This window comes from Pocillopora verrucosa, chromosome 4 (assembly GCF_036669915.1).
Source record: "Pocillopora verrucosa isolate sample1 chromosome 4, ASM3666991v2, whole genome shotgun sequence".
NCBI lineage: Eukaryota > Metazoa > Cnidaria > Anthozoa > Scleractinia > Pocilloporidae > Pocillopora > Pocillopora verrucosa.
The window spans coordinates 10,220,247-10,244,433 of NC_089315.1; the positions used below are offsets into that span (position 1 = coordinate 10,220,247).

The following is a 24,187-nucleotide window of genomic DNA, read 5'->3' on the forward strand; positions in this document are numbered from 1 at the left end:
ACAATTCGGGTGCGAAGTGATTTTTCACTAATATTCATCTTTTTAATTGATAATTTTCATTCTTGGAAAGGTAATTTTTTGTGTGTATTGTGCAGGGCCTAGGTTTACCATCTTTGCAAACGAAAACTCTTTGCATCGTTCAAGGGCATATCTTTTCGAGGAAACTGGGCTTTTTGCTATATGGCCGTTCTTGTTTTTTTACCTGGGCGTTGTACCGCTATGACATTTGATGATATTAATTATCTTTGTATAAATAATTTTCGTGCATGTAGTTTAACATGGTGTTAATTTTTGCTCTGTGCGTTTTCTATTTCGGGTTTATTTGTGGCAGATTGCAGAAACCGTCGTTGGTGGATGAGTGATAGTTGTCTGTTGTCTTTGGTTTTTGTCTCTAGCAACTAGCAATCAGATATCTAACTTGAACGTCATTATTCATAGTTCCCTGTATACTTCGTAAACTTTGTGATAACATCCTTCTCAACAATCTTTCGCAGCTAATTACAACTCAAAACCGAAAACGCATTGAATGGTTTTGAAACTTTGAAACCAATCAGTCACATATTTAACTTGATGACTGGACGTATTCAATGTCCTTGGTACAAATTTGTGCGATCAAACACGACTATTGCTAAGCGAAACTCCACCGTCCTAGTGTCAGCCGGGAGGACCTCGGCACCATTGTACCATTCTTCATGACCAACGACCAGGTCGTCCTCCCCGTACGGTCTACGGTGGACGTGCGTACAATGGTACACATAATAAAAGCAGTCATTCTATTCTGTCATGTCTTGAACTGCCACATCTCCCCCGTCGACCTAGTCATCGAGAAAAAGAGGAAAAGGATAAGCTTTTAACGTCAACTGGCGAATTGGCATGTTTTATAAAGCACGCAGAGGCATACACGTTCTTGACAAAACTTTTTCGGTCGCGATGGCTGAATATGGGATTTTTATAAAGTGCGAAACAAGAACTGACCCTTATTCAGCCATGATGACCGGGAAAAGCTGGTCAATAAACAAAGACTGATGATCTCTTGCCAATGGAGAATCTACTAAAAGACAAAAAATGACACCATAGAATTTCCAATTTTGATTGGAATATAAAAATCAAGGAACTCCGTTTATTGATTTTTTTTTTTCTTCATGATGATACTTTATCTCGATCTCTCTTTTTCGCTTAATTATGATATCTCACCTCAGAGGACTTGTACTTGAAATAAGAAAGCTTCATCTCCTTGTCTGGGCAACCAACTCTTCTTAATCTAAAATGAAAAACAAATCAAAATCAAAATGAGCAGCTGAAGCTCTTTATGATTCTTTATTTGGATAGCACTGTTGTCTTTTCTTCACAGCCGTTCTTTGGGATGACAAGCAAGGCTTTTCGTGGGGGAATAGCGGGGGTGGGGTAAAGCTTTGTGTGACACTCTGAAGAACAGCTGCAAAGAAGACTAGTTACTGCTTGGCCATTTGAGATGTTTTCCGACAGTGAATTACATATGTAACCTTACGGATGAGCAAAATTGATTTGAAAGCTTTCTTTTCAATATCCCCAGACTCTTAGGATCTTACCAGGAATTCTCACGTTTGGTTGCTATTTATTTTTTGGTAAATTAACGAATATGGCGTTGCGTAAGGATAACGACTTCTTTCGGTTAGCCGTGATAGTTCTCCTCAGTCCTCACTCACATGTGGGATGATGTATTGAAATGGTGTGGATAAATAGCATAATACTTGGCCAGAAGATTCAAGGAGTCAATGAAAACAATCTGCAAAATATTTTACATATTCAAATGACTCACTTTTTCCCAGTCCATACAGGTTGATCCACCAAGCCAAATTCGCAGTTCAGCACAACGTGTGCCACCGCAACCTTTAGTACTGTCAGGGTGATCTCCTGCAATGAAACTTTCTTCCATGAAATTCATACACAGAAGCAAAAGGATGTAATAAACAAAGAAATAAAAAAAACAAGTACATGTTTAAAAGGGGCCGGATGAAAAGTAGAAAAGAAGCCGAGAACGAAGAACGTGAACCAGGAGACAATCAAGAGAGAAAGGGAAAAGAGATTATACAAAAAGATTTCAAAAGTAACGCGAGAAAAATATATAATAAAAATATTCCAACTTGCTTTACTTCGCCCAGCTCTGTTTCCAGTCGAGACGCTACGTGATTGGTAGGTAAGCATGCGCCACCTTCTCAACCGGTCTGAGGTAATTTGAAAGCAAGCGAGACCTGGTTACCAGATTGCACGTTTTCTGGCGCTTCAGGAAGGTGTGCCTGCATTTACTCTAAGTTTCTATTGATGTTATGTGATTTTTTCCTTTCGTCTGAAGATGGCCCCGTTTGACTAATTTGGTTTTGCTTTTACATCCGAGTAAGACTGGTTCAGTCTCATTTTCGTCAAAGGTCTAGTTAAGGCATAGTTAGAGTATTTACCTGTCCCGCACAGTGATGATTTTGAGGCGTCGCCTCTTCATTAAAGGGTCCATATCCATATATGATGTGATCTATCAGGGCCTACAATTAAACAAGAACAAGAAAGGGGACCTCAACAAAATTATCAACTGATTCAAATGGTGTCTTTAACAAAATTTTACTACCTGTTATTTCTACAATTTGGAGTATTTCCGTAAGAACTGAATTTTCTTCTACCCTACTTCATTTCTATAGCTCGTAAGGTATTCCATCTTTGATTCTGCTCCAAAAGACATTGGTCCCCATTACTCTTCGAATCGTAAGGAAGAATAAAACTTTACCTTGTTTTCAAATCGAGCCGGTAAAAATTTGTGTGGCTGATCGAATATTCTTTCGTCCCTGTGCACCATGCGTACATTTCCAACAAGAAGTTCGTCTTTTTTTACGATGAATTTGCCGCTGTCAGAGTTAAGGATGAAATCCTCTCTGTTGAGAATAGAAGACATGGAATGTAAGAAACGAAACTTTGTCCTCAGACATAGAGGCTGAGGTAATCCCCATTTAGGTACAAGGAGTTGTTGATTGGTGCCTTGCTGGGTTACAATATTCCAAAAGCATTTCACAGCACTTTACAGCAAGTGAGAAGTAAATATTATAGATTATAGATATTACGTAAGCTGCTGGAGGGGTTTTTTACTTCATTCAAGATGGTTTATTAAAAGGAAAACACTTTTCATTTATGAAATGACCTTTTACTCCCTGTAACCCCATTTACTGACTGGCCTCTCTCTCGCAATTTTAGATGTAAATATATTAATATGACAGATTTCCCTTACCAAGTATCTCTTATCTCACGAATTCTAGCTCAAAACGCTGTGGCTGATTGCAATCCCAGTGCTAAGTATTTGTAGCTTAGTATATTTTTTCAGTTATTTATTTATTTTTTCCTGAATAAAAGTTTAACGATGAAGTTTTATCAAGATGAGATGTCAATAAGGAAGACACGATACTGACCTCGCCCGTCCAAAGAAGACTGGCACTGGTGGGTGCATACGCAGTACCTCTAAGATGAAATTGTGCAGGAGCGGCATTTCTGTGAGGGCCTCCTTGGACAGTGCTTGATTCGACAACACTGTTATCATTTCATTTTTCATTTTCTGTTTGTAATCCTGCTCGAGCACGAATAAACGGGCCATACAGGTCCTCAAAGAACCGGATACACCGCCATACGCATTGAAACTGAAAGGAAAAGACGGTGTCGAGATGTTTTTCATGATTACTTTTAAAGATAATATCAAACACTTGTTTCAGTTACGATTTTGATGGTTAGTTTTATTCACAGTTGTCAACGGAGTGCTTGTTAAGTAAGAATAACAACAACAACGCTTTGGAACCCAACTCCCACGCTAGTTTACGTTGTATTTCATAATTGATTATTATCAAATATTTATCATAATTAATAATTATGTAATAGTCGGATACTAGTAGCTCATTGAAGGCTTAAAGATCAACAAGCAAATTTTTGTATGGACTTACGCAGCATGAGTCTGCAAAAACGGGGTCTGCATGTTTCTTGTTGTGTATACAAGTACATGAATATTGATACAAAGAGAAGTGAAAATTACGATCAGTGAAATAAAGGACAAAGTGGTCAATTGAGATTACAGTGAATACTTTTAAGGAGCCTAAAAATTTGACCCTAAAAAGAGAGTAGGCAAACAGGGTCTTACTTGAGCATAAATAGAACGTCCATCAAAGCTTGTTCCTCTGTCACTCCAGCCTCGACGGCTATTTTGATAATATCGGCAAGAGCTGGACTTTGTCGGAAGGCCTGCTTCAAGCAGCTTGCACCATCTATTCCTTTTCGCAGGGTTCTAATAAAAAAGAAAAAAAGTCTTTGATGAGCAAAGAAAAAAATGGGTAACTGGTGAAAAAACAAATATGTACAAACTACGAGTTAGCGATTGAGCGGGTGAATCCTCTCAGGAAAATGAAATCAACGAGGAGCAATGAGTAATATGGCTCGCATTTGTTACAACAAACTTAAATACTATTGTGCTTAAGACTGGTTTGCCTCGAGATTACACCATTGATTATATGTTTCGTGTTGGGCTTCATTAACGACTGTCTCAATGTTGAAGATAATTGTTAATGTGTTAACATTATCCTCAACCCTAGGTTATTGTGAAGGAGTTTATGATTTCATAAAATATACCAAATGATAAATCAGTGGATCGAAGTACAATATAATTAATTTGGCTGATCACACACCCTCGCTTCCCCCAGCTTCCTTTCACGCATTTGAACATTGCTTGATGATCGACTCGGATTCCTAAGAAAGCTTCAGTAAAGATGTCACATGTAAGGTCCATAATGCTTTGCTCCCACGTGGATTTCAGCGTAGGGTCTGCAGATATAAAGACATGGAGGGGAAACCGTTGAATGGAATTGTTTGTAATTAACTCAGTCACAACTATCACTGACTGTGAATACATAAAAATCATACATGAACCCATGACCTCTGCGATACCAATAACACTAAGGGATTTTGATTGTGTCACGACAAAATCTGCCTTATCTCCCCCCCCCCCCTTTGAAAGCTCTGTAATTTTCTTGTGCCCCTCCCCCCTCCCCTTCTCCTCATTGGCAATTGCTAGGTATTCAATTTCTAGAGTCCCCCTCTCATAACACAGTGGTCAAATAATTGCATATACGCACTATGGTGGATAATTTGATCCATCATAGTTTTAATGGATAAACATGGAGAATCAAAGGAAGACGTAGTTTGTTCGCACTTTCTAGCTAGGGAAATTTTGAAGTTTCTAAGGGCGAGACGCATACACACTGTTGTTCTGGACTTCACCCACTATGTGTTAGTTTAAACTCTCTTTTTAACGCTTTGCACGGCGGCGTGATGAAGTCGTCCGTAACCTTGGCCGTGCTGGCGGTACTTATTCTTTGTTGTGTTCATGGCGGAGTTGCAGGTAAACACCAAGGGAAATGTGTGAAAAAAGGAAGAACCAGAGCCACACAAGATATTTGCGACGATCACAGGTCTGTGCTTATGGCGGATAGTACACTTTACGGCAAGGGTAAAAGAAGGTTCCGAAGCGTCCGCGTTAAAAACAGTTAGGATATCTCACAATAAAATAAAGCCAAGATTTGATCTTTCTCCCAAATCCTTCTTTCATTTGTCTTGCGCATTAGAATAGTTAGGAATTTAATCTTCTCTCTCTTACTTTATGCTATCCATCCGTTCGGAAATCCCTATTGTTGTTTTCAAACTCTCACGCATGCCCAGTTTTTGACCGCTGTGTTCCGTTTTATTTTCTGCTGTTTTAATCCCCCTTTCGTTCACCTTGTAAACCATGTGATCCCCCAATCTCCCACCCCTCCCCCTACCCTCAGGTGATGATAATGAATGAAGTGGCAAAAACCGATCAGGTTACATCGTAATCAGGCGAGTGAACTGAAATCATAAAAAGTTTCTCACCTGCGTTTTGCCATAATGTGGAATATTCTCGAAGTAGTTTCACACTTGTTTCAAATATTTTACCCTGTTGAGCTATCTTGCACAATTGCATGAGAAACGCTTTTTGTTTTTCGTGAGGAATTCCATTTGCGAACATGGAGGGTGTGTATCCGTCTAGCAGACAGATGTTATAGTTCAGTCGCCCGAACGCTGGCTCTTTGTAAATCTAGGGGAAAAAAAGACAAGACGGAAAACTAACGATAAATGTAAAATCTAAGCTTGCATGTCTCGAAGGACAAAAGGTGTTTCATATCTTTACATGATTCATAACCGCGGGCAAAATTTTTCACATGACCTGGCGACTACAACAGTGATTATGATATAAAATCATTTTTATGCACTGATTTATGAGGGGGGTTGCCTCCCAAGTTTTTTACTACCTATGAATGGATTATATACTCCCACAATAACCTACGTGCAGCGGCCGCATATCAGAAAGCTTACTCAAAAACCCTTTGTGGACGTCAGCTTTCCTCCAAGTGTTTTACCCTCCCCTCCCTGATGGCTAGTAAAACTGCACACTATGGTGGAGAGCTCACCCATTTTTGGAGAGAGAAGAGATGGTGGGACTAAGATGGTTTTAACTCCAGGAAGTCACAGTTTTTTGTTTTTTTTTTTAGTTCAACCACATTCAGCCTCAATTTTTCCACCTCGTCATAGCCAGACTGAATCAATCCTTGACAACCTTAAACATCTCCTTTACTCTAAGATTTATTCCTAATCTTTGGAGTTAGTCCAGGGTTGGTAGAAGACTATTTCATGATTATATACCTACTCTACTTTTAAAGGAACTCTAAAAAAAAAGACTCAAATATCGGAACGTTCTCAAAAAGCGCATTTCACTCTCGGATTTCTCTGATGGCATTATGTGTAACCTATTTACTCTTTTAGACGTTCTTTCTGACTTCAAGATGAATATCGCTGGAATCATATTGGGTATACAGTACTGATAATAACAGAGATTACTGACCTTTTCCATATTAAAGAGGATGTTAATTCCCTTCCTATCGCATATGTGGATACCTCTGATGCCCATGTTGACCTTAAATACGGAGCACTTGTACTTGTCTCTTCTCTTATAGAAGTATCCGTGGCCGTTCTACTCGATTAAGAAAAAAATACAGTGACCAAATCTTGAAACTTTTTAAAGGCAGTTAATTCCATATTCAACTAGTTAAAAAGCAACAAAACAGAATAAATTTTGTTCAATATATCTCTAAAACTTCTCGCAGAATAGAGAGCCAAAGGCAACACTGAACAACATTGCGACGAGGTAAAGGTTTAGTTTGGTCCCTAGTTGAGTAAGTGAGAACAAAACATAGCAAATCTTTTTCATTGTTGACTGTGAGTGTATGAAAATCATGCACGTGAATTGCGATTTAAGAATTGAATATGAAAGCGATCTTCGCAGTAATCAACACAATCTAAGAGGTAGTGAAAATAGGGCCTGAAAAAAATCAGACCCGAGTGGGATTTGAACCCATGACCTTTGCGATACGGGTGCAGTGGTCTACCATCTGAGCTCACAAACCGACTGGGAGCGAGTCGTTTTGTCGGTTCGAAATAAACCCGGCCGTGAAGTGATGAATTAATAATTATAAATATATGAAAATGATGTAAGTAATAATTAAGTTGTGTTCATTACTGCTAAGATCGTTTTCATATCCATTTCTTAAACTATGGGTTTATTATGAACAAACACAATGATCAGCTCTCAATTAGCTTGTTAGCTCCGCACCGCGGGTAACACAAAGGTGATGGGTTCAAATCCCATACAGACCTGAATTTTTTTTCAGGCCTTATTCTCACTACTGCTTAAGTGGTGTTCATTACTGCAAAGATCGCTTTTCAATATTCGTTTTCCATTGTTGACTGATCAAGCAGGAGACCTTCACGTCACCATCACGTTAATGATCCCACTGTTTCGCTTTTACCTTTGTAAAAAGCCAAAGTAGTGGAGCTAATGAGATAATGACTTGTTTTTATCCTGTGTAGCGGTTGCCATGCGAACTTTTTCTCGAGGCCTTGCGTGTGTCGTGTTTTGCTGTTCAGTTGTTTTCGTGACATGACTTACTAATTCTTGTAAAAAAATAGCTTGTGGCTGGTCGGACTCGACATCTCGTTACACATTTTAGGCTACAACTTTTCGCCAAAGTCTCTTTGGCCTTATTAATTGCACCGCCTTGAAACGTCTTGAGTTAATTTCACGTCAGTTTTAAAAATATTTTGGTCCAATTTCCTTTTGGCATATCCGTGTTAATGTTTCTAACTTTGTTTTCTTTTGCGCGTGATTGAAGGCCCAAGTGCATGTAGCCCATATTGCTTGCTCTAACCAGACACAAAGCGACGCAAATTACTTTTACTTCAAGTGCCATTAACATCAAAGGAGAATCAGAACGAAATGAAACGAAACTTGGCAACACAGACATTTGTTTGGTGTCACTGTCTTCAAGTTGCACCATTATCAGCTTCGTGAGAAAAAAGACAGAGTAAACAATTAAAGACTCAGGCGATCAAAGATTTTTTTAAGGTTACCATCCGAACGTAAAACGACTGACAGTGTCAGTCATAATGCGTGTCGTTACTATGTACAAACCTCAGTTTGCAGTCAGATCATTGATCTATTTGCACCATTTATGTACACCATTAATATAACACTACCTCGCAGTCAGACATTTCACAATACAAGGTTTGATTCCTTGTGTAATTGTTCTAATAAAATTTTAAGTTTGCGATGAGTAACGCAATTAAATTGTAAATTAAAAGTCCTAAAACAAGACTTTGTAAAACTATGACAAGTTATGATTTCTTGAGTTTACTTTATAACAAGTACTTTGAAGAGTTCGATGCCTCTCTTTCGTGCTTAATTGATTAACTTCAGAACTTGAAAACTTTCGACCAGAATTTGAAAACTTACACAGAAAATTTTTAAGAGAGAGCGTCGCAAATAGAGCGCTTAGTACGTTTTGTAACAGAGTCACTTCTTAATAAATTTCTGACTGTAGTCACTCGGCTTCTAGACAACAATTGCAGGATTTCAAAATCTGATTACACAACATCACTGGCTAATTTACGAAGAGATCAATAACTTTAACTTCATATATAAACCCAAAATTGTCTGCTTTAACCAAACTCTCTCGAGAATATTCATTAAATTTTTGAAGGTTCAAAGAAGTTAAATACACATTTGACTTCTATTTTGTAGACTTGTACGAAGGAACTTATGCTTTGTAAACAGCAATGGGTATTTGGCAAAGAAGACGTGTCTTATTGGCACTCAATTTTAGGTTTTGTCAAAGAATGTATTAAGTTACGATTCCTTTGCTTTATTCTAGACGGGAGCGACAAAAAATTTACATTCACTGGTAGTTTCTACGGATACTTGTACTCAACTCACCATGACCAACTCGACAACGTGGAAGAACTTCAACCCATATTTTCCGGGAACTTCTTTCTCTTGGGTTTCAGGCGACACCTGCATTGCTGTTGTAGTCGACTCTGGCTCTTCGAGGCTATAAAGCGAAATCAGAACACCCACTCGTCAAATGACTTTTTGAACGAGTCCTTCTCTGATGGCCATTAGCTTGTGATTATGCATAGTCGACTGAGCATAACAAATACACTTCACACTAGGGACCGAAAATTCCGTCTCGCTGTTTTGCATAAGGATGACGCACGTACCTGTAGTTTAAACCTGTTTAATTTTGTAGTGGCTCACTGTTGACTGCACATTTTCCGCGCGGTTTCGATTAGAACTATTTATCCTGAGGGTTACATCAGCGGCTGGTGCACTGTGTTTATCAGTAGGAACGTCAGTAACACGCTTGAGTGGCTGATCACAGAAATTTGCATGATTATAGACGTGTTAATGACGAGATGTAGTCACAGCAAAGGATGTTTACAATAGTATTGATGATCCACGTATTGCACAAATTCATTATCTGGAGTAATTAGTAACTTACAGAGACGCAGAATGCAAACATCGTTAACTACGGAGGTGGGTGAAGGAGGCGTTATTGAATCCGTTTGGTTGTTAAGGGCGAAACATCGCTTATTATCTTGAGTTTCAGTAATAAATGTATTTTAGGGATCTTCTGTGAAAAAACATGTTGGAAAATGATGTTTTTCTCACTTGAATTAGTTTTTCCAACGAAATAATAGTTGAATAAAGGGGTAAGTTTCTAAAGAAACTGTGGTGCTGCGTCGGTGGGAGAGTATAGCAGGTAATTTAGTGTTAACAACTGGGTTGAAAACGTAAATTGGCCACCGTAAAGGGTAAAAAAGCTGACGTTTCGAGCGTTAGCCCTTCCACAGGACGAAATCACACGTTTCCGTATTTCTGAAACGTGGCGGAAACATGCAACTCCATGTTTCCGTTATGTTTACGTAAAAGTGGTCCGGTTCCGTTGTATACGCAGCAACGGAAACGCGAGAAAACGTCACGAAACCGGTATCGGAAACACAGGTTATCCGTCGTGTTTCCGGAACGGTTTAACATGTTTCTGCCACGTCCTGTGTTCGTCAGAGCGATTGGCGAAGGGCTAACGCTCGAAACGTCAGCTTTTTTACCCTTTACGGTGGCTAATTTACGTTTTCAACCCAGTTGTTAACACTAAATTACCTGAAATAATAGTTGGTTTCTCTTCACATTAAAAAAAATAATAATTCCCTGGCCTTTTAACTGTCCGCCATCTCTGCATCGAAAATATGAGGTGGCACTTTTTGGGGTGAGAGAAAGCTATAGCAATGCCTGTTGATTAATTTTACTATAGGTTTTCTCTATAATTCCCAAACTAAGTCTCATTCCTTTTCATACTGAAATGACCCAACAAGTACAAAATGATTTTAAAATCCAATAAAATCTTCAAAGATAAGTAATGATAGAAGTTAAAAAAATAAAGATCAACTCTGGAATTCTTTTTATTGCAACTGAGAGGTTTTTGGTGATTGCAATCAAATTCGCTTTAAATAAGCAGACGTCCTAACAAGTGAATGTAAGGAAGTGGGACAGCAGATGTCGGCTTGTAACAAAATTGTGATATAAAGTGATTGATAAAACGTCAAGTGTTTGTTCAATTGTCTAAACAACCAAGTAATATTTGAAACGGCTTGTAACAACAAATCAGCTAAATCTATCAATATCTGGCTTTAATTGCCTGTCTTAGCTCACCCTGGCACGATAACTACTAAAATTCAATAGAGAGATTGACACTGAGAAATTGGCACAGGAACATGCTTTAGCATTGCTGTTTTGTAGCTTTGTAACTCATTTCTGAGTGGCGTAGTTTCAATTAACTCGTTAGAGTGACGGATTGGTCAGACGGGTTGGGCTTTTGCGAGAAAGGGGGCTACTGAAACAATTCCATACAAGGAAACCAAAATATTATGGTATACCGTTTAGCAACTAACGACTTTTCTCTAAGATATTTTTATTTCCGGTTTTCTAGTGTAAATTGAAGATTCGTTTTGTGATTCTATGAGAATAGTATTTTCTAAAACGACGTGTTCACCTTTAAGTGACTACTTTCGTATTTCACGTTTGACCCATTGGCCGATATCTTCAACCACTACAATCTCTAAAAGTTGTCGTCCCTGATAACATTTGGGCGACAGCATGAACTATCGTTTGTATACGTGTCTACAAAGGCAACGAAGAAATTTAACGCAAAGGAATTTGAAGCCATGAATGTCAACAGTGGATATAGAGTTACGCTTCTCTTTGGCGAACCTCCACCTCAAACAATTTAATAATCTTAGCTGGGAATTAAATTGTTCATTTCGTCATTTTAAAACAAACCAAACAGAAGGAAAATCCTAAGCCCTTCAGAGAACAGATACCTACAATTAAATTCTTTACGTTACCAGAAGGAGCTGCAAGGATGTAACATACATCAGTTAAGAGGATAATTTTCGTTGTATGGTTGCAAAGAAAGTCAAACGTCTTCTAAACGTTGCATGTCGGATATTTTTGAAGTGTAACCTTCAACACTAGTCATAGCAGTTCTCATAAATGTTTCTGACTTTCTCTAAGCTCAAGATTTGAGTAACGCTTAATCTCAACTCCAGTCTCACGTCAATTACATTTAAGATCGGGGCTTCCTTATTCCTTGTTATGTCCCAATTTTAACCTTCATAATGAAGCAGGTATGGTAAAGAGTAAAAATCTGGAAATATCAAACAACACGATTTAAGTGACTAACGTTTTCTAGGGTTAATTTAGACCGTTCTCGTAATAGCTCTACCCTTACAACAAGGCTGAGCGAGTTGTCATTAATTGCACTTACCGCTCGGTAACCCGATAGCGCTGTCGTCGAATCATGGTGATCTTGAGTTCTAGCCTGCCACAGTAAAAGTTGAAGTTTATGTAGTCAATACCAGAAGCTAAGCGTAGAATTTCTTCTTGAAGCTTCACGATGCTGGTACGTCCCAAAACATTGAGCGGTTTGGGAAGCAATTGCTCGGCAATTAAAAGGTTAGATATGAAAATAATCAACTGTTTATTCGACTTTGCACTCAGCGTAAGATAAATAAGAGGCAAGTTTACTTAAATGATGTGATGTATTTGTGGATTTCTTTCCATGCTTCATTTCAGTTATGATAACAAGTCAAGATTGCCGCAGTGTTTTCAGATAAACGAAAGTGAAGATACCGAACGAAACGTGCGAGATATTATCTGAAGGTATTTATACTCAAATAATTGCTTATTTTGATGCATAGAAATTTTTGTTATTGTTTGTATCGACCCGACATTTCTCACCAGTGACAGCATAGCCCATGTTAAACTTTAAAGTCATCACTTCAACTTTAAAATCTACCACAACCGAGAGAACGATTTCCGCTAATATTTGGTTGCAGTTGCCTTAGAAGAGCTATCTCCAAACAGTATGTTAGGACTTGTTTTGTTCTCCATCTTTTTACTTACGTAGTACTTACTGATAATCAATTACAACATACTTCCTCATTCATATATTTATCTTTCACATCCTAATCTATTTATTCGTGTTATTCGTGTACATTCGGCTTCTGTTATTTTCGGTGTAATCCACAGGTTTTGAATATTAAGTAATATATCAATTACAAGAAGCCTGGGAAAAAACTAAAGAATAAATATGGCTGATTTCCAAAAGATGACTGAACACTTTCTAAGAGAAACTTGGCGAGATGAAGATCTCCGGAATGGTCAGGGTTTGAATTTGATATCTATCGAATAAAAAAACGAAAAACAATTGAAGAATCTTACTTGGATTAGTTTATGCAAAGAGGGTGAGTTATTAGTTTTCTTAACTTCTGAATTTCCTCCATGTGTTTCAGGAAGTTTCTTATTGGCACTCTATTCTAGGTATTGTCAAAGAATATATCAAAATGATTGTGACCATGTGGTATTCTTGAGCTGTTGCTTTGAATCGAAATTTCCTGAATTCGTTTTAGCTTTTGTGGACTTCCAAAGATGACAAAACTACATTTCGATAAGTTAAGAATAAAGGGATTTCTGGAGAACCTTTCTGACACTGATCCCAAGTCATCATTGATATGTTGTTCAAGGTGACTAAGGTTTTTGGATGAGTAATAAATCTCAGTATCGTCGGCGTACAGAATAATAACATTTTGGCAGCTGACAGTCTGGGAGATCATTTATATGAATTAAAAAGAGTTGTGGTCCCAGGAAGAGGTACCCCAAGGGGGACTTCAGTAGCTACAGACTGATCATCTCCGACTGATGTGATTTTTGACCTGTTTGTGAGATGAGATCTAAACCATGGGAAGTGGCATATTCGTTTGCTTCTGAAGTAGGTAATGATCAACCGTGATGCTTGGCTCAGATAATTCCAGGAAAACAGCGCCTGTAAATTGGCACTCGCTCAGTGGTAAGTTGACCTTTGTCATGTTTGGCTGCTTTGATTCATTTGGACTTGGTTTGGTGACGTTAAAGTAAAAAGCACTCTTTGACTTCCGTTACCTTTCTAATTGTCGTCAAGCGTAAACAAAGTTATTGCTGGAGATCTTTGACTCATAGCAAACGAGAGTTTGTCGGTTTGAACAATACCAAAGTAGAAAACTCTTCATTAGTGCAGCTTTTAATTGAGTCTCGAAGGTAATTCTTGATTGCTTTGGTTTTGCATAACTTCGCTCTGTGAATGATCCAGAAAACTCGCACCACTGTCTCAACTGGTCGGATTCAAAACTTACACAATTCGTTATTTGGTCACTCGCGTTTTCCCAAATTTTTTATGCAGTTTGCCTGTCCTTGTTTGAGTTGTCATGGGCTAACGAAGATGTCGAGCGTAGCTCTGACTGGCTGTTGTGATTTACTTTGGTTTTGCTTTTTTGAAACTCAACTGAAAACTGTTCTAACCTGTTATTATTTTTCACAACATACTTTTCAAGAAATTAACCTGAATAAAAGATCACAAATCTGGAGACAGAGATGTACCAGATATGTGGTATTTAGTATCTACATAACAAGTGCGTAACTCATGACAAATTTTGTTTAAATGACGTAAATTAACCCTTTTACTCCCAAGATCTGATTGTTAGTTCTCCCCTCTAGCTGCTACCCATTTCTTTGTAAATTAGTTATGAGAACTTGGTGCTAGATCAAGATAGCAGCTTCTATTCTCATCACCTGTTAGCTGATAAATGTATGGATATTATAGGGAGAAGTTTCATGTTGATCACTTCTGGGAGTTAAAGGGTTAAAGGCGTAATGAAAGCATGAAAACATACAAGACGGAGTTGAATAGCAGACGAAGGTTGGCTGAACCAACAATAGAAAAACTATTCTGTTTATCTTTTGAAGTAAATTTTATAAAATTCCCTACCATAAATTTATTTGTTTCAATAAGTAGAAATCTAGACTACTGAGATTATTCTGATGGGAATTGATACGAAAATATACGCGTTAGCAAGTCGTTGAATTAGTAAATATCACTAAATATAATTACCATTCAAGAACCCACACTTTCCCCAGGCCAGAAGAGTCAGAGCCAAAATTCAATGTATAAGCTTAATGCTTACTACATGTACCACGAATAGACTTTCTTAACCAACGGTGACGACTTATCCTTTACAACTTCAATTAACGGTCTTACTTTATTGACGCATGCTTCCCCACAATCTCCTCTATAAAAATTCCTTGATAGGCTCTCTGTCCAAGCAACTTTCTTACACGTTAACAAATTACAATGGAGGGTGGTAAAAACGTGCTCTTTGTCTCCCTTTGGGGTTAAGTCTCAGAAAGCAGGGATGGTTTTAGTTTAACTTCCAAGTTAAATGTCCTGTGCTGTGCGCGATATCAAGACAACAACTACCAAAATAACTTGAAACATTCCAATTGTCTTGTCAAAGTGGGCAGTTTCCTTGTGCGTCGGGTTCTTCCACAGGACACTCACAGTCGCCGGCGGGACCATCGTTCAAATCTTCATCGCTGCTGCTGCTACTGTCAGGTTGATCAGGCAGCAGCAACTCTTCCTGGAAATTAAAAACAATAACAATTTTAAAAAGTGGTTCTACGGCGTTGTTGAGCTTTCAACTTCAATTTTTTTAGTGAGTGTCAAAAGTAATCTGGGATGGCTTTGTTTTTACTTCTCTTCGCTCTAGGATTGGTCTAAACACTCGCGCCAACTTTTTTTAAACCTACCAGATTCAAACTACAACTAGCAGCGACTTGACCACATGCATTTCCTCACGTTTCATACAGTCTTCATGCCTTTACTTTAAGATCTCACTGGCTCCAAGTGATATTTCAGATTGACTTACGTCCTTGCTTTGGTTTAGTTCTTGAGATACTCGGATCAATGTCAATATCTGAACAACTGCGCACCTACCCCTTCCCTAACCCATTATTAACCCTAACTTATTATCAGTTGACTGTTGTTGGGTTAGAGGAAGGTAGGTGCGCAGTTGCTAAGATACCAACAGTTCACCAAATACTTAATCGTAAAGCGTTACAATCTGTTCCATTCCTAACTCCCCTAGTCAATATTTGGAGTATTCGTGCCTCTTGGTATTTGTTTTTCAAAAGAAAGAGATTTATTTCTCATCCGGCTTCTCTAGTATGCCTCCCTCACAATTAAAAAAACTCGAAATATCGCGAATCAAGTCCTGTACAAACAGATTGCAAGCGTATGACGAATTAAACTGTTAATACCTTGTCTCTAGTATACTTGAAATATTTTAGTCGGATGGGCTCATCTGGATTTCCATAACGAAGGAGTCTGAAAAAAAGCCCAAATGATAAAGCTACTGACAAAGCACTTTGTTGCAAATAAACCAGCAAAATTTAAAAGGAAAGAAGCAAATTAATTAATCTTCCAGATAAAAAAATCCGGTACGCCCCAAATTTTTCATGTTAACTCTCAACTGATAATTTCTAAATTACTTTCTATTTCTAATTCTGTTTACTTCAAAATACTAAGTCACACAAACATTTCAAGATGAAGAAACTCTTACGATTTGTCGGTCCAGAATGGTTTTTCTTCCAAACTCCAGTCGCAGAACATGATCAAGTACAAAACGAAACACTTGAGCGTCACGTATCCAACGTTCTAAAAGAAATCAAGACGTGTAAGTAATGGTCTAAATCATCAAGAGAATTTTCTGCATCTAATGCTGAAATAGCATTCTCTAGTCTCTCAAGGTACACTGAGAAGTGAACCGTGAAAAAAAACAAAAACAAAAAAAAAACAAAACCATTGTCGAACCCACTTCGTATCAAATAATTTAACCCTTTAACTCCCATGAGTGACCAAGACAGAATTTCTCCCTACAATGTCGATACAACTGAACTAACATTATGAGAACTGTATGGTTGACAATAACGAGAATTACAAATGTGATCTGGGAGTTAGAGAGGTTAATCGAATGTGACTGAGATGTAATTAGTCAAACAAGACAGGAGCGCGTTTTCATTGAATGTTGTAAAACCTTAACAAAAGTAATCCAAACTGTTCATCGCAATAAGGGAAGATATCTCAAGGAACGACTCAAGTTCCAGAGCAAAGACTAATCCCGCATTGCTTTCGACACTCAGTTGAAGAGTGTTTGTATGTCATCCCAAGTACTAATAGGGAGATCTTAAGAGGATAACCAAAGTACTGGTGTCAATGACGGAGAAACATCAGCTTTCAAGTAATAAGTACATTTGTCATTCTGGCCGGCAGTCAACACAAACTACAGCTAGTTCCATGCAACATCACACTTCCTAGAAATATTAGATAATTGGAATCAAGTGACTTACCGTCCCTGTGCACTTATGGTTTTCAGGGGAGGGTGGGTCAGACAATGGACCGTGGGTACAGATCAGCTTGGACTTAAGACCCTAAAACAAAGCACATATCTTTTGAAGCCCTAGAACAAATATTGAGCCACCTAATCTGAACACTATGTTGTTTTACTGTGTTGCATTTTGGTGAAAAAGAAGCATTTTCATCTGTTTATGCAACAACCGACGAAGGGAGTCTGTACATTACGAGCCGGAAGCTAGCGATTTACGAGCATTTCAGGTGTTTTTTCCCAAAGTCTCAAGAGGGTCATCGTGGCAAGAATAAGGTAGGGTCGTGAGAAGCTTTTCGCTTTGCTTTCACCATCCGGCGCTGCCCATTTATCAGCTGAAAGCCTGAAACATGCTAACTGCTCACTAAATAGAGGATTATTCCTTAGCACACTTACCTTGACGTTAAACCTGCTGGGATCAAACTCGTTTACACTCTTGCAGCCAGAAATACCAAAAACCTTGGGATCTCTTTGAGCCAGATGACAATTTCCTACAACTTTTTGCCCCTTGTCAATTTTGTAAACACCAGAAGAAGACTTGACGAAGAATGCTCTCCTGAAAATGGTAGACAAATAGAAAAGGTATTGAGATATGTTAGTTGGCATGCCAGTCAGAGAAAGAGATCATATGACGATACCAGTTAAAGAGCGGGTGAATATGGCTGCTGGTAAGACCGGAAAGGTTTGTGCGTTATATTTGGTTAAATGTTTTCGATCATTGCTGGAGTTCATAGGTGTAGGAGTAAAGCTTACCTGGCGACTCCAAAATACAACGCCACTGGTGGATACATCCTGAGAATCTGGAAGAAAAAAGGAAATATAACTAAACGAAAAGCCGAGGCAATGGGAAATTTGTTGAAAAAACAAACAAACAACTAAAACAGTTATAAGAAAACGACAACAACAAGTCGTATGAAACACTAAGAATTAAACGAGGGCTGACGAAAACTATCCTCCTGTTACAAGAAACATTTTTCGGTAAACTGAAAGGGTTCCTCAAGAAAAAGCACTTTTTTTTCCACACAAACTATTACGTTTTCCTTGGGTAATAGGACAACGTTCCTATTGGCCTTTTTCATTCTGATAGTAACTTCCTCTTTTCATATCTGAAAAATAGCCTCTTGGTATAGTCAAGGGCAAAATGGCAGGTAGACTAAAATTCGAACGTTCAGCGCACCAAAACACCTTGACTATGAATCGCCAAAACAATAAAGCTGGAAATTTTTTTCTCCTCTTTTTGGTTCTCAAGGAAAAGGAAAGAAGCACATCATTTAAAATGCCAGTTCCCTTGAAAGATGTTGCAAAGTAGAGCTACCTACAGTACAGCGTAGTTACTATTGGAAGTCTGATGGTCGGTAAAACCGAAATAGACCTTTTGCAGCAGTCGCTCTGTAGATGAGAGCAGACGAGGTCAATATTTCAAGCTGCTAGTAATTACAACGCGTTTCAAAGTTTAGCGTAATATTTAAGAACGTGGCAAACCACATACGTCTCTTCGACTGGGTACAGCGATTATTCCAGAAACATTTACCTCGCAAACTAAATTATCCAACTTCTTCATCTTATGGAGTGTTTTAAGATTCAGTCCTATGGGTCCCAGGCATTCTCGGATCTCCTTCTTCAGTTCATTTCGTTCCTCACAGGACATGATGGACAAGCGCGCAGCTCCTGACCGCATAGCTGCTCCTGTACCAGGGGCGGCATTAAAGCTGCAAAGACATTGCAAGTAATTTAAGTAATTTGAAGCGCTTCTCGATCGTGTGTCGTAAATACTGCAGCCTATCAGGGCAAACAGAAATTTTGCCAAGAGGGATTACTCCCTACCATAATTGCTGTGGCTGCCAATGTTAGGCCAATGTTGGGCTTTACCAACTGAAGCTGCTTTACTGTAATCTAGTTTACCATTCCCATCGTTCTTTTTTATTAATCAAGTGAGAACTAACTCTTCCAATCAAGTAATTAGGTCACCATATTGAATGGGTAGGCGCAAATGACCACTTCACTACCACCTCCCCAGTACATTTCTTTATTCCCTCCAACCTAGGCTTTACGCGCTCTCATCATCCAACATGGCAGGTTCAACACTCGAAATACTTCTGCTATGTAGGCTAGCTATAGAGTCGCTTCATAACAAGGAAGTGGCAACTTACTTCAACATCCACAGAATCTCCAACACCGCCTCATCCTCTGTCAGACCGTGATTAGCTGCCTCCTTTAAGACTGGATCAATATCAGGAGCATTTGCTATGGCGTCTTTCAAGTGGTTGAATGCGTGAAGGGCTTTCTTGTATTTCCCAGATGGTTTCCCGAAGCACGTCCTGTAAACATGTTTACATTTCAATTTACATTATTTCTCAATAACTCTTTACGGTGGCCAATTTACGTTATCAGCTCAGTTGATAATACTTAATTACCCTGGTATACTCTCCTACCGTCGCAGCACCACAGCTTCTTCACAAACTTACCCCCTTCAGTCAGTCAGTCAGTCCCCTGAACGAGGCTATTTGTCTTTCATGAAACTGTCATGCTGCGTCAGCGGGAATTGTGAGAAACTAGGTTGATTTGCAAGTAAACTGCAGTTATTAAAGGTTGATAAAGTTAGAAGGCCAGTCATTATCAGTCATTCACCTCCAATAAAAATGTAGTTAACGTTTTCCCTCCACATCTCCACAATCGAGGACTGTAAAATTATTAGTGTATTGTAGAACGGGAGGTTGGCGGGGGAGGGGGGGGGGGTTTCCATTGAAGGGGATCCTAAAGTAGCACTAGCACTAGCACTAGCATGCACACTACTGGTATTTGAAGAGCATCTCGGGCCAGTGTTTTTTCTACTTTTTTTCCTTGATGAAGAAGGGTGCGGGGGGCGGGGGGGGGGGGAGGTTGAATGCAAGCTAGGACTCCCTTTACTTGTAGCTAGGCCATTGCAGTAATTGTTATGGCATGTGTAATAATAGACCTGTGTTTCAAACAGAACAGGCTAAGTTCATCGAAATAGTGAACGCGGTTCGACGTCACAAATATCACATTCAGAAACATATCTCCACTGAGGACTAAAAAAAAATTGATCACTCGCTTCAATCGAAAATTTGTTTCAAGGCTTCTTACTTCTCCTCTTTAAGAACTTCAAATCTCCACTGCAAAAAGCTGTGTCCACTCAGTCGTATTCCAAGCATACTTTCACTCAGCACGTCCATGGAAAGGTGAAGAATTCTTTCCTCCCATTCCTCCTGACTTGGATTTCCCATACCTGAAAGGAAATTAAATTATGAAATTACGAAATTACGAAAAAAAAATTGAAAATTTAGCTCGTGCAGTGATATATTCAAACACGTTTTGCAGCTTATTCTAATTAGATAAGGTGGCAACACTAGCAGATTCAGAAAGATAAGAAAATATATCTTTGCAATCAAGTAAAGATGGTATACTGCATCATGGTGGTTATGTTTGGAAGTTGGCGGCATATTCTATCTCTCGATTGAATTGTGAGCAAGTTATGTACCATGAGCAATGTAATGTAAGATATCCTGAGGAGGGGGGTTTGGAGGATTTTTGGTGTCTCGATAAAATTTACCTGACCCCCACCCCCCTCCCCCCCACTGGCAGTTAGCTGGAAATTAATTTTCTATTGTCCCCCCTTTACACTGATCCCTGACTGATCCCCTCTCCGTTCCCCCTGAAAATCATGTGATCACCCCAAAATCAACACCCCCCTCGTGATAAATAACGACTGGTCCCTAAGAACGAATCAAAGAGGACGCTTCAGATAACGCTCTAAGGGTATTTCGACCGAGTGTATAAGTAACTGGATTGCATTGGTTTGTATCTCTACGTCCTATGATTGGTCAATAAAACTTCCGCTACCCTGTAAATCAGTTACACGAAAGACGTACACCAATAGCGACTTGGTCGTTCACGTTCTGAAGCACTCAAGGCCGTGTGCACAAATTTACTCAAGGTGCTCATTGGCTCTTTGAAATTCTCAGCTTTGTTCGAATTGGCCTTTGTGATTATTTTGGTTTTTGCTTAACCTCTCTTTTCTGACTCAAGCTCCTTTCCCCTGGGAGTGTCAGAAATACATTTGTTCTTACCCTCTTTGAAATTCCATTTTATCAAATGTTCCGGCATAATGTCCATGATGTTGGGTATGAGTCTCCCCATTCGCAGCATATTTTGTGAAACTGCGATCAGAAATCCCTTCTGTTGACTGTGTCGTTCGCCGTTAGAAAACATGGAAGGTACATGTCCCCCAAAAGGCTTTGATTAAAACGGAAATTTCCAAATCCAGGTTCTTTTTCTACCTAGAGAAGAAAATTGACACAAAAAAAATATTGTCTTCAACTTGGGGAAACCCAACTGTTGCGCCTCGAGAGAAAAGTCACATTTAAATCCTAGAGGTTCAGTTCGATTTTTTTCGAATATTCCTCTGACTGTCTATATCATCTACATATCAATAAATTTTTAACTAGCAGCATCAAGCCCATTGAGGCAAATGGTACAGATAAGCAGAATTGCCTCTGTAGTCTCGGGTAATCTTCTTTCAAATGTCAGGTAACTGTTTGTTATTCAGTAATACATCATTTCGCCCACCGTTAACCAAACGTTTTGACGTGAATTCAACGAATGGAAGAACACGACGCCGAAGATGAGGAACAAAAGGAGACAAGAAAGCCATCTTGCTAGGGGGACACCTTTGAAGAAAGAGTAGAAGCGTTTTTCCCCCTGCATTTAAACGTCAACTACAAAAATTTGGAAACTGTGACTCAGTCACAAAATCGCTGTGTTACGAATAACAAAGCTCTCACCAATTTTTGGTTGAACAAGCACTGTATTCCTTCATGATCCGTTAGGGCCACGAAAGGTGCACCAAAGAAACTGCATTTGAAGACGCAGCTGTGAAGGCTCTCCATGCGTCTCTGGAAGAAATGATGTCCTTTCTGCCAAAAAAAAAAAAAACCCAGAACTCAAGTCATTCAGGATCCAATTGGAAAAATTTAATTCGCTGCTTTATGGGAACGGGCGTTTCCCTAGTCGCGATACGATAAAGCTGCGGTATCTTATCTGTACCTCGACTGGAAATCGCACTTTATTTTTCTGAAACCTAGTTTTAATTGAAAGTTTGTCAGGGCTCATGCGATAAATATAATTGATTCACAAATTGAACCTCATGACCTATCTCTCAAAGTTAGCTTCGAAAGCTACTCTGTGTGAGTTCGCTCTTTTCATGCGCAATCATAAGTCGTAATTCGAGACAATAGTCGATAGTTTGCGTTCCTACCAGAATTACTAAATCCCCTGCACGACCTATTGATTATTCTACTAACAGCCTACCGTTGCCAACTCAACGATTTGTGGTACTCTGCCACTGAAGGATCCTGGGATGGGTAGCGGGCTAGGCTCGCCATCATCCTGGTCATCATCTTTTTGGTAAGCGTACAGCACCCGCTGACTACAAGTATAGAAGCATGTAAATCATTAGAAGTACATAAGAACTCCGTAACACCCTTACACTTCCAGGAGAGGCCACGAGTGATTTTTGCCTTCAACGTAAATAAATTGTGAAGCAGAGAAGAAGTTAGATTTAAACCTTAATCCTCAGGCCTAAAATTATAAGCAATGTATGACAAACACTGGGCAGATATTGTATCTACTAGATGTATTGGAACTATTGAGATCAAACGGGCGGGAGAGGTTTAAAATACAAATCAGGCTAAAATGCGAAAAATAAATCAAATAATCTCGTTCCTTCAGGATGTACGGCACCGATGTTAAGGAAGTCAAGGAAATTTTAAAAAATTACTACGTCAGGCCAAGCAAGACAATCACCATTCTGCAAGCACCCTCATCCCCAACAATTATTTGCGTCACTCCAATCATTCCGTGTACTTGGCCAGTTTCATCGTTGACCGCGACAGATCGAAAACGAAAGGAAGAAATATCTCGATTTTTCATACTAATGTGCGTACAGTTCTTAACAAGTTGCACTCAGGCTGTGCTGGTCAAGACTCTCGATTATGATCGGATCAGTAATAATCATGCGAGGCACAATATCTTCAAGTACAATTCAAATGACGTTCAATCCTTTTTCCTAATATTCATCTGGGAATATCGAAATGATCTCTAAATCTAATCGCAAGGCAATTTATCCACGGACATCTTTGGGTTTAGGTTACCGTGATATTTGAAACGACACCCATGCCGATTCCTACCGAAGTCCTTAAACCGCGGAAATGAAAATAGTATCTTTAAGGATTTCGTTAGTTTTGATTTTACTTCCTACGTCTTATATTATTTCAATTGAAAGCGAAAGGACCCCCCTTACCGCACGCCAAAATCATTAACGATAGGAAGCGTTACTATGATGTTATTTCTGAAAACGTTTCATGCTCAGGGGAAAGTAAATGACTATCAAGGATTTTTACGCGTTTGATGGTAAGGATTGTGGGACCAAAAGAGGGGCCGTTTTTAAGACCAAAACTAAAATTTCACCCTTGGCGTGTTTTCCATTAGTCACTGAAAGGTGCAAAATCCATTCGAGTATTCAGTTGGTGTCGATAAATGTGAAGTCAATTGTTCAAACAAGTTATGAACAAATCAAACTAATTAGTAATTACCCACTGAGCGATTAGCATACGAGGCAACTCTGCAAAAGCGCGCTTATCTTTCCCTTCTTGCGGTCTTAGGCCGTAATCAACAAGAAGAAGGTAATCAGAGGTAACTTGAAGTCCAGGCTTAACAAAGAAAACATTTCTGTAAACGTGACAAAAGAACCTACTAAAAACTCCGCCGCAAGATGTCACGCAAAACATGGAAACGAAACCGGACAATACAAACCATGACACAACGCCGATAGCTTTGGGGGGGGGACTCGCGGTCATTCACGTTCTGTTCGACCTTACTAGAGGCAAAAGTTCGGAGAAATAAAGAGTCTCCATGTAGCTACTGTCCAAATTACCAAAAGGATTCCATGTAG

At 39.1% G+C, this 24,187-nt stretch overlaps 3 protein-coding genes across 4 annotated transcripts in view; 1 reads left to right on the forward strand and 2 right to left on the reverse strand.

Annotated features, from left to right (window-relative positions):
* The window catches only part of LOC136280501 (E3 ubiquitin-protein ligase rnf213-alpha-like), a 184,377-nt gene that overhangs the window by 140,392 nt on the left and 19,798 nt on the right, over positions 1 to 24,187 (forward strand). The gene's annotated exons all lie outside the window — the stretch shown is intronic.
* LOC136280506 (uncharacterized) lies at positions 121 to 12,364 on the reverse strand. Of its 2 annotated transcripts, none has more exons than XM_066165811.1 (12): positions 12,231 to 12,364; positions 9,344 to 9,458; positions 6,917 to 7,045; positions 5,908 to 6,112; positions 4,686 to 4,821; positions 4,145 to 4,288; positions 3,429 to 3,653; positions 2,756 to 2,900; positions 2,436 to 2,516; positions 1,799 to 1,893; positions 1,195 to 1,261; positions 121 to 815 (listed from the first exon to the last, which is right to left on the reverse strand). In XM_066165811.1, the coding sequence occupies exons 1-12, from the start codon at positions 12,263 to 12,265 to the stop codon at positions 774 to 776; spliced, it is 1,419 nt and encodes a 472-aa protein (XP_066021908.1). In that variant the 5' UTR covers positions 12,266 to 12,364; the 3' UTR covers positions 121 to 773. The 2 variants fall into 2 exon arrangements, with proteins under 2 accessions (XP_066021908.1, XP_066021909.1); XM_066165812.1 differs by lacking the exon at positions 12,231 to 12,364 and adding an exon at positions 9,628 to 9,725 and having other exon boundaries at positions 125 to 815.
* Positions 15,018 to 22,659, reverse strand: LOC136280507 (uncharacterized). Its single transcript, XM_066165813.1, is given in 13 exon segments — positions 15,018 to 15,414; positions 16,094 to 16,160; positions 16,396 to 16,490; positions 17,183 to 17,263; positions 17,614 to 17,773; positions 17,971 to 18,017; positions 18,749 to 18,926; positions 19,368 to 19,535; positions 20,323 to 20,464; positions 21,306 to 21,461; positions 21,464 to 21,515; positions 22,020 to 22,151; positions 22,546 to 22,659. Coding segments are annotated over 12 exon segments (1,380 nt in total). The 5' UTR covers positions 22,125 to 22,151; positions 22,546 to 22,659; the 3' UTR covers positions 15,018 to 15,285.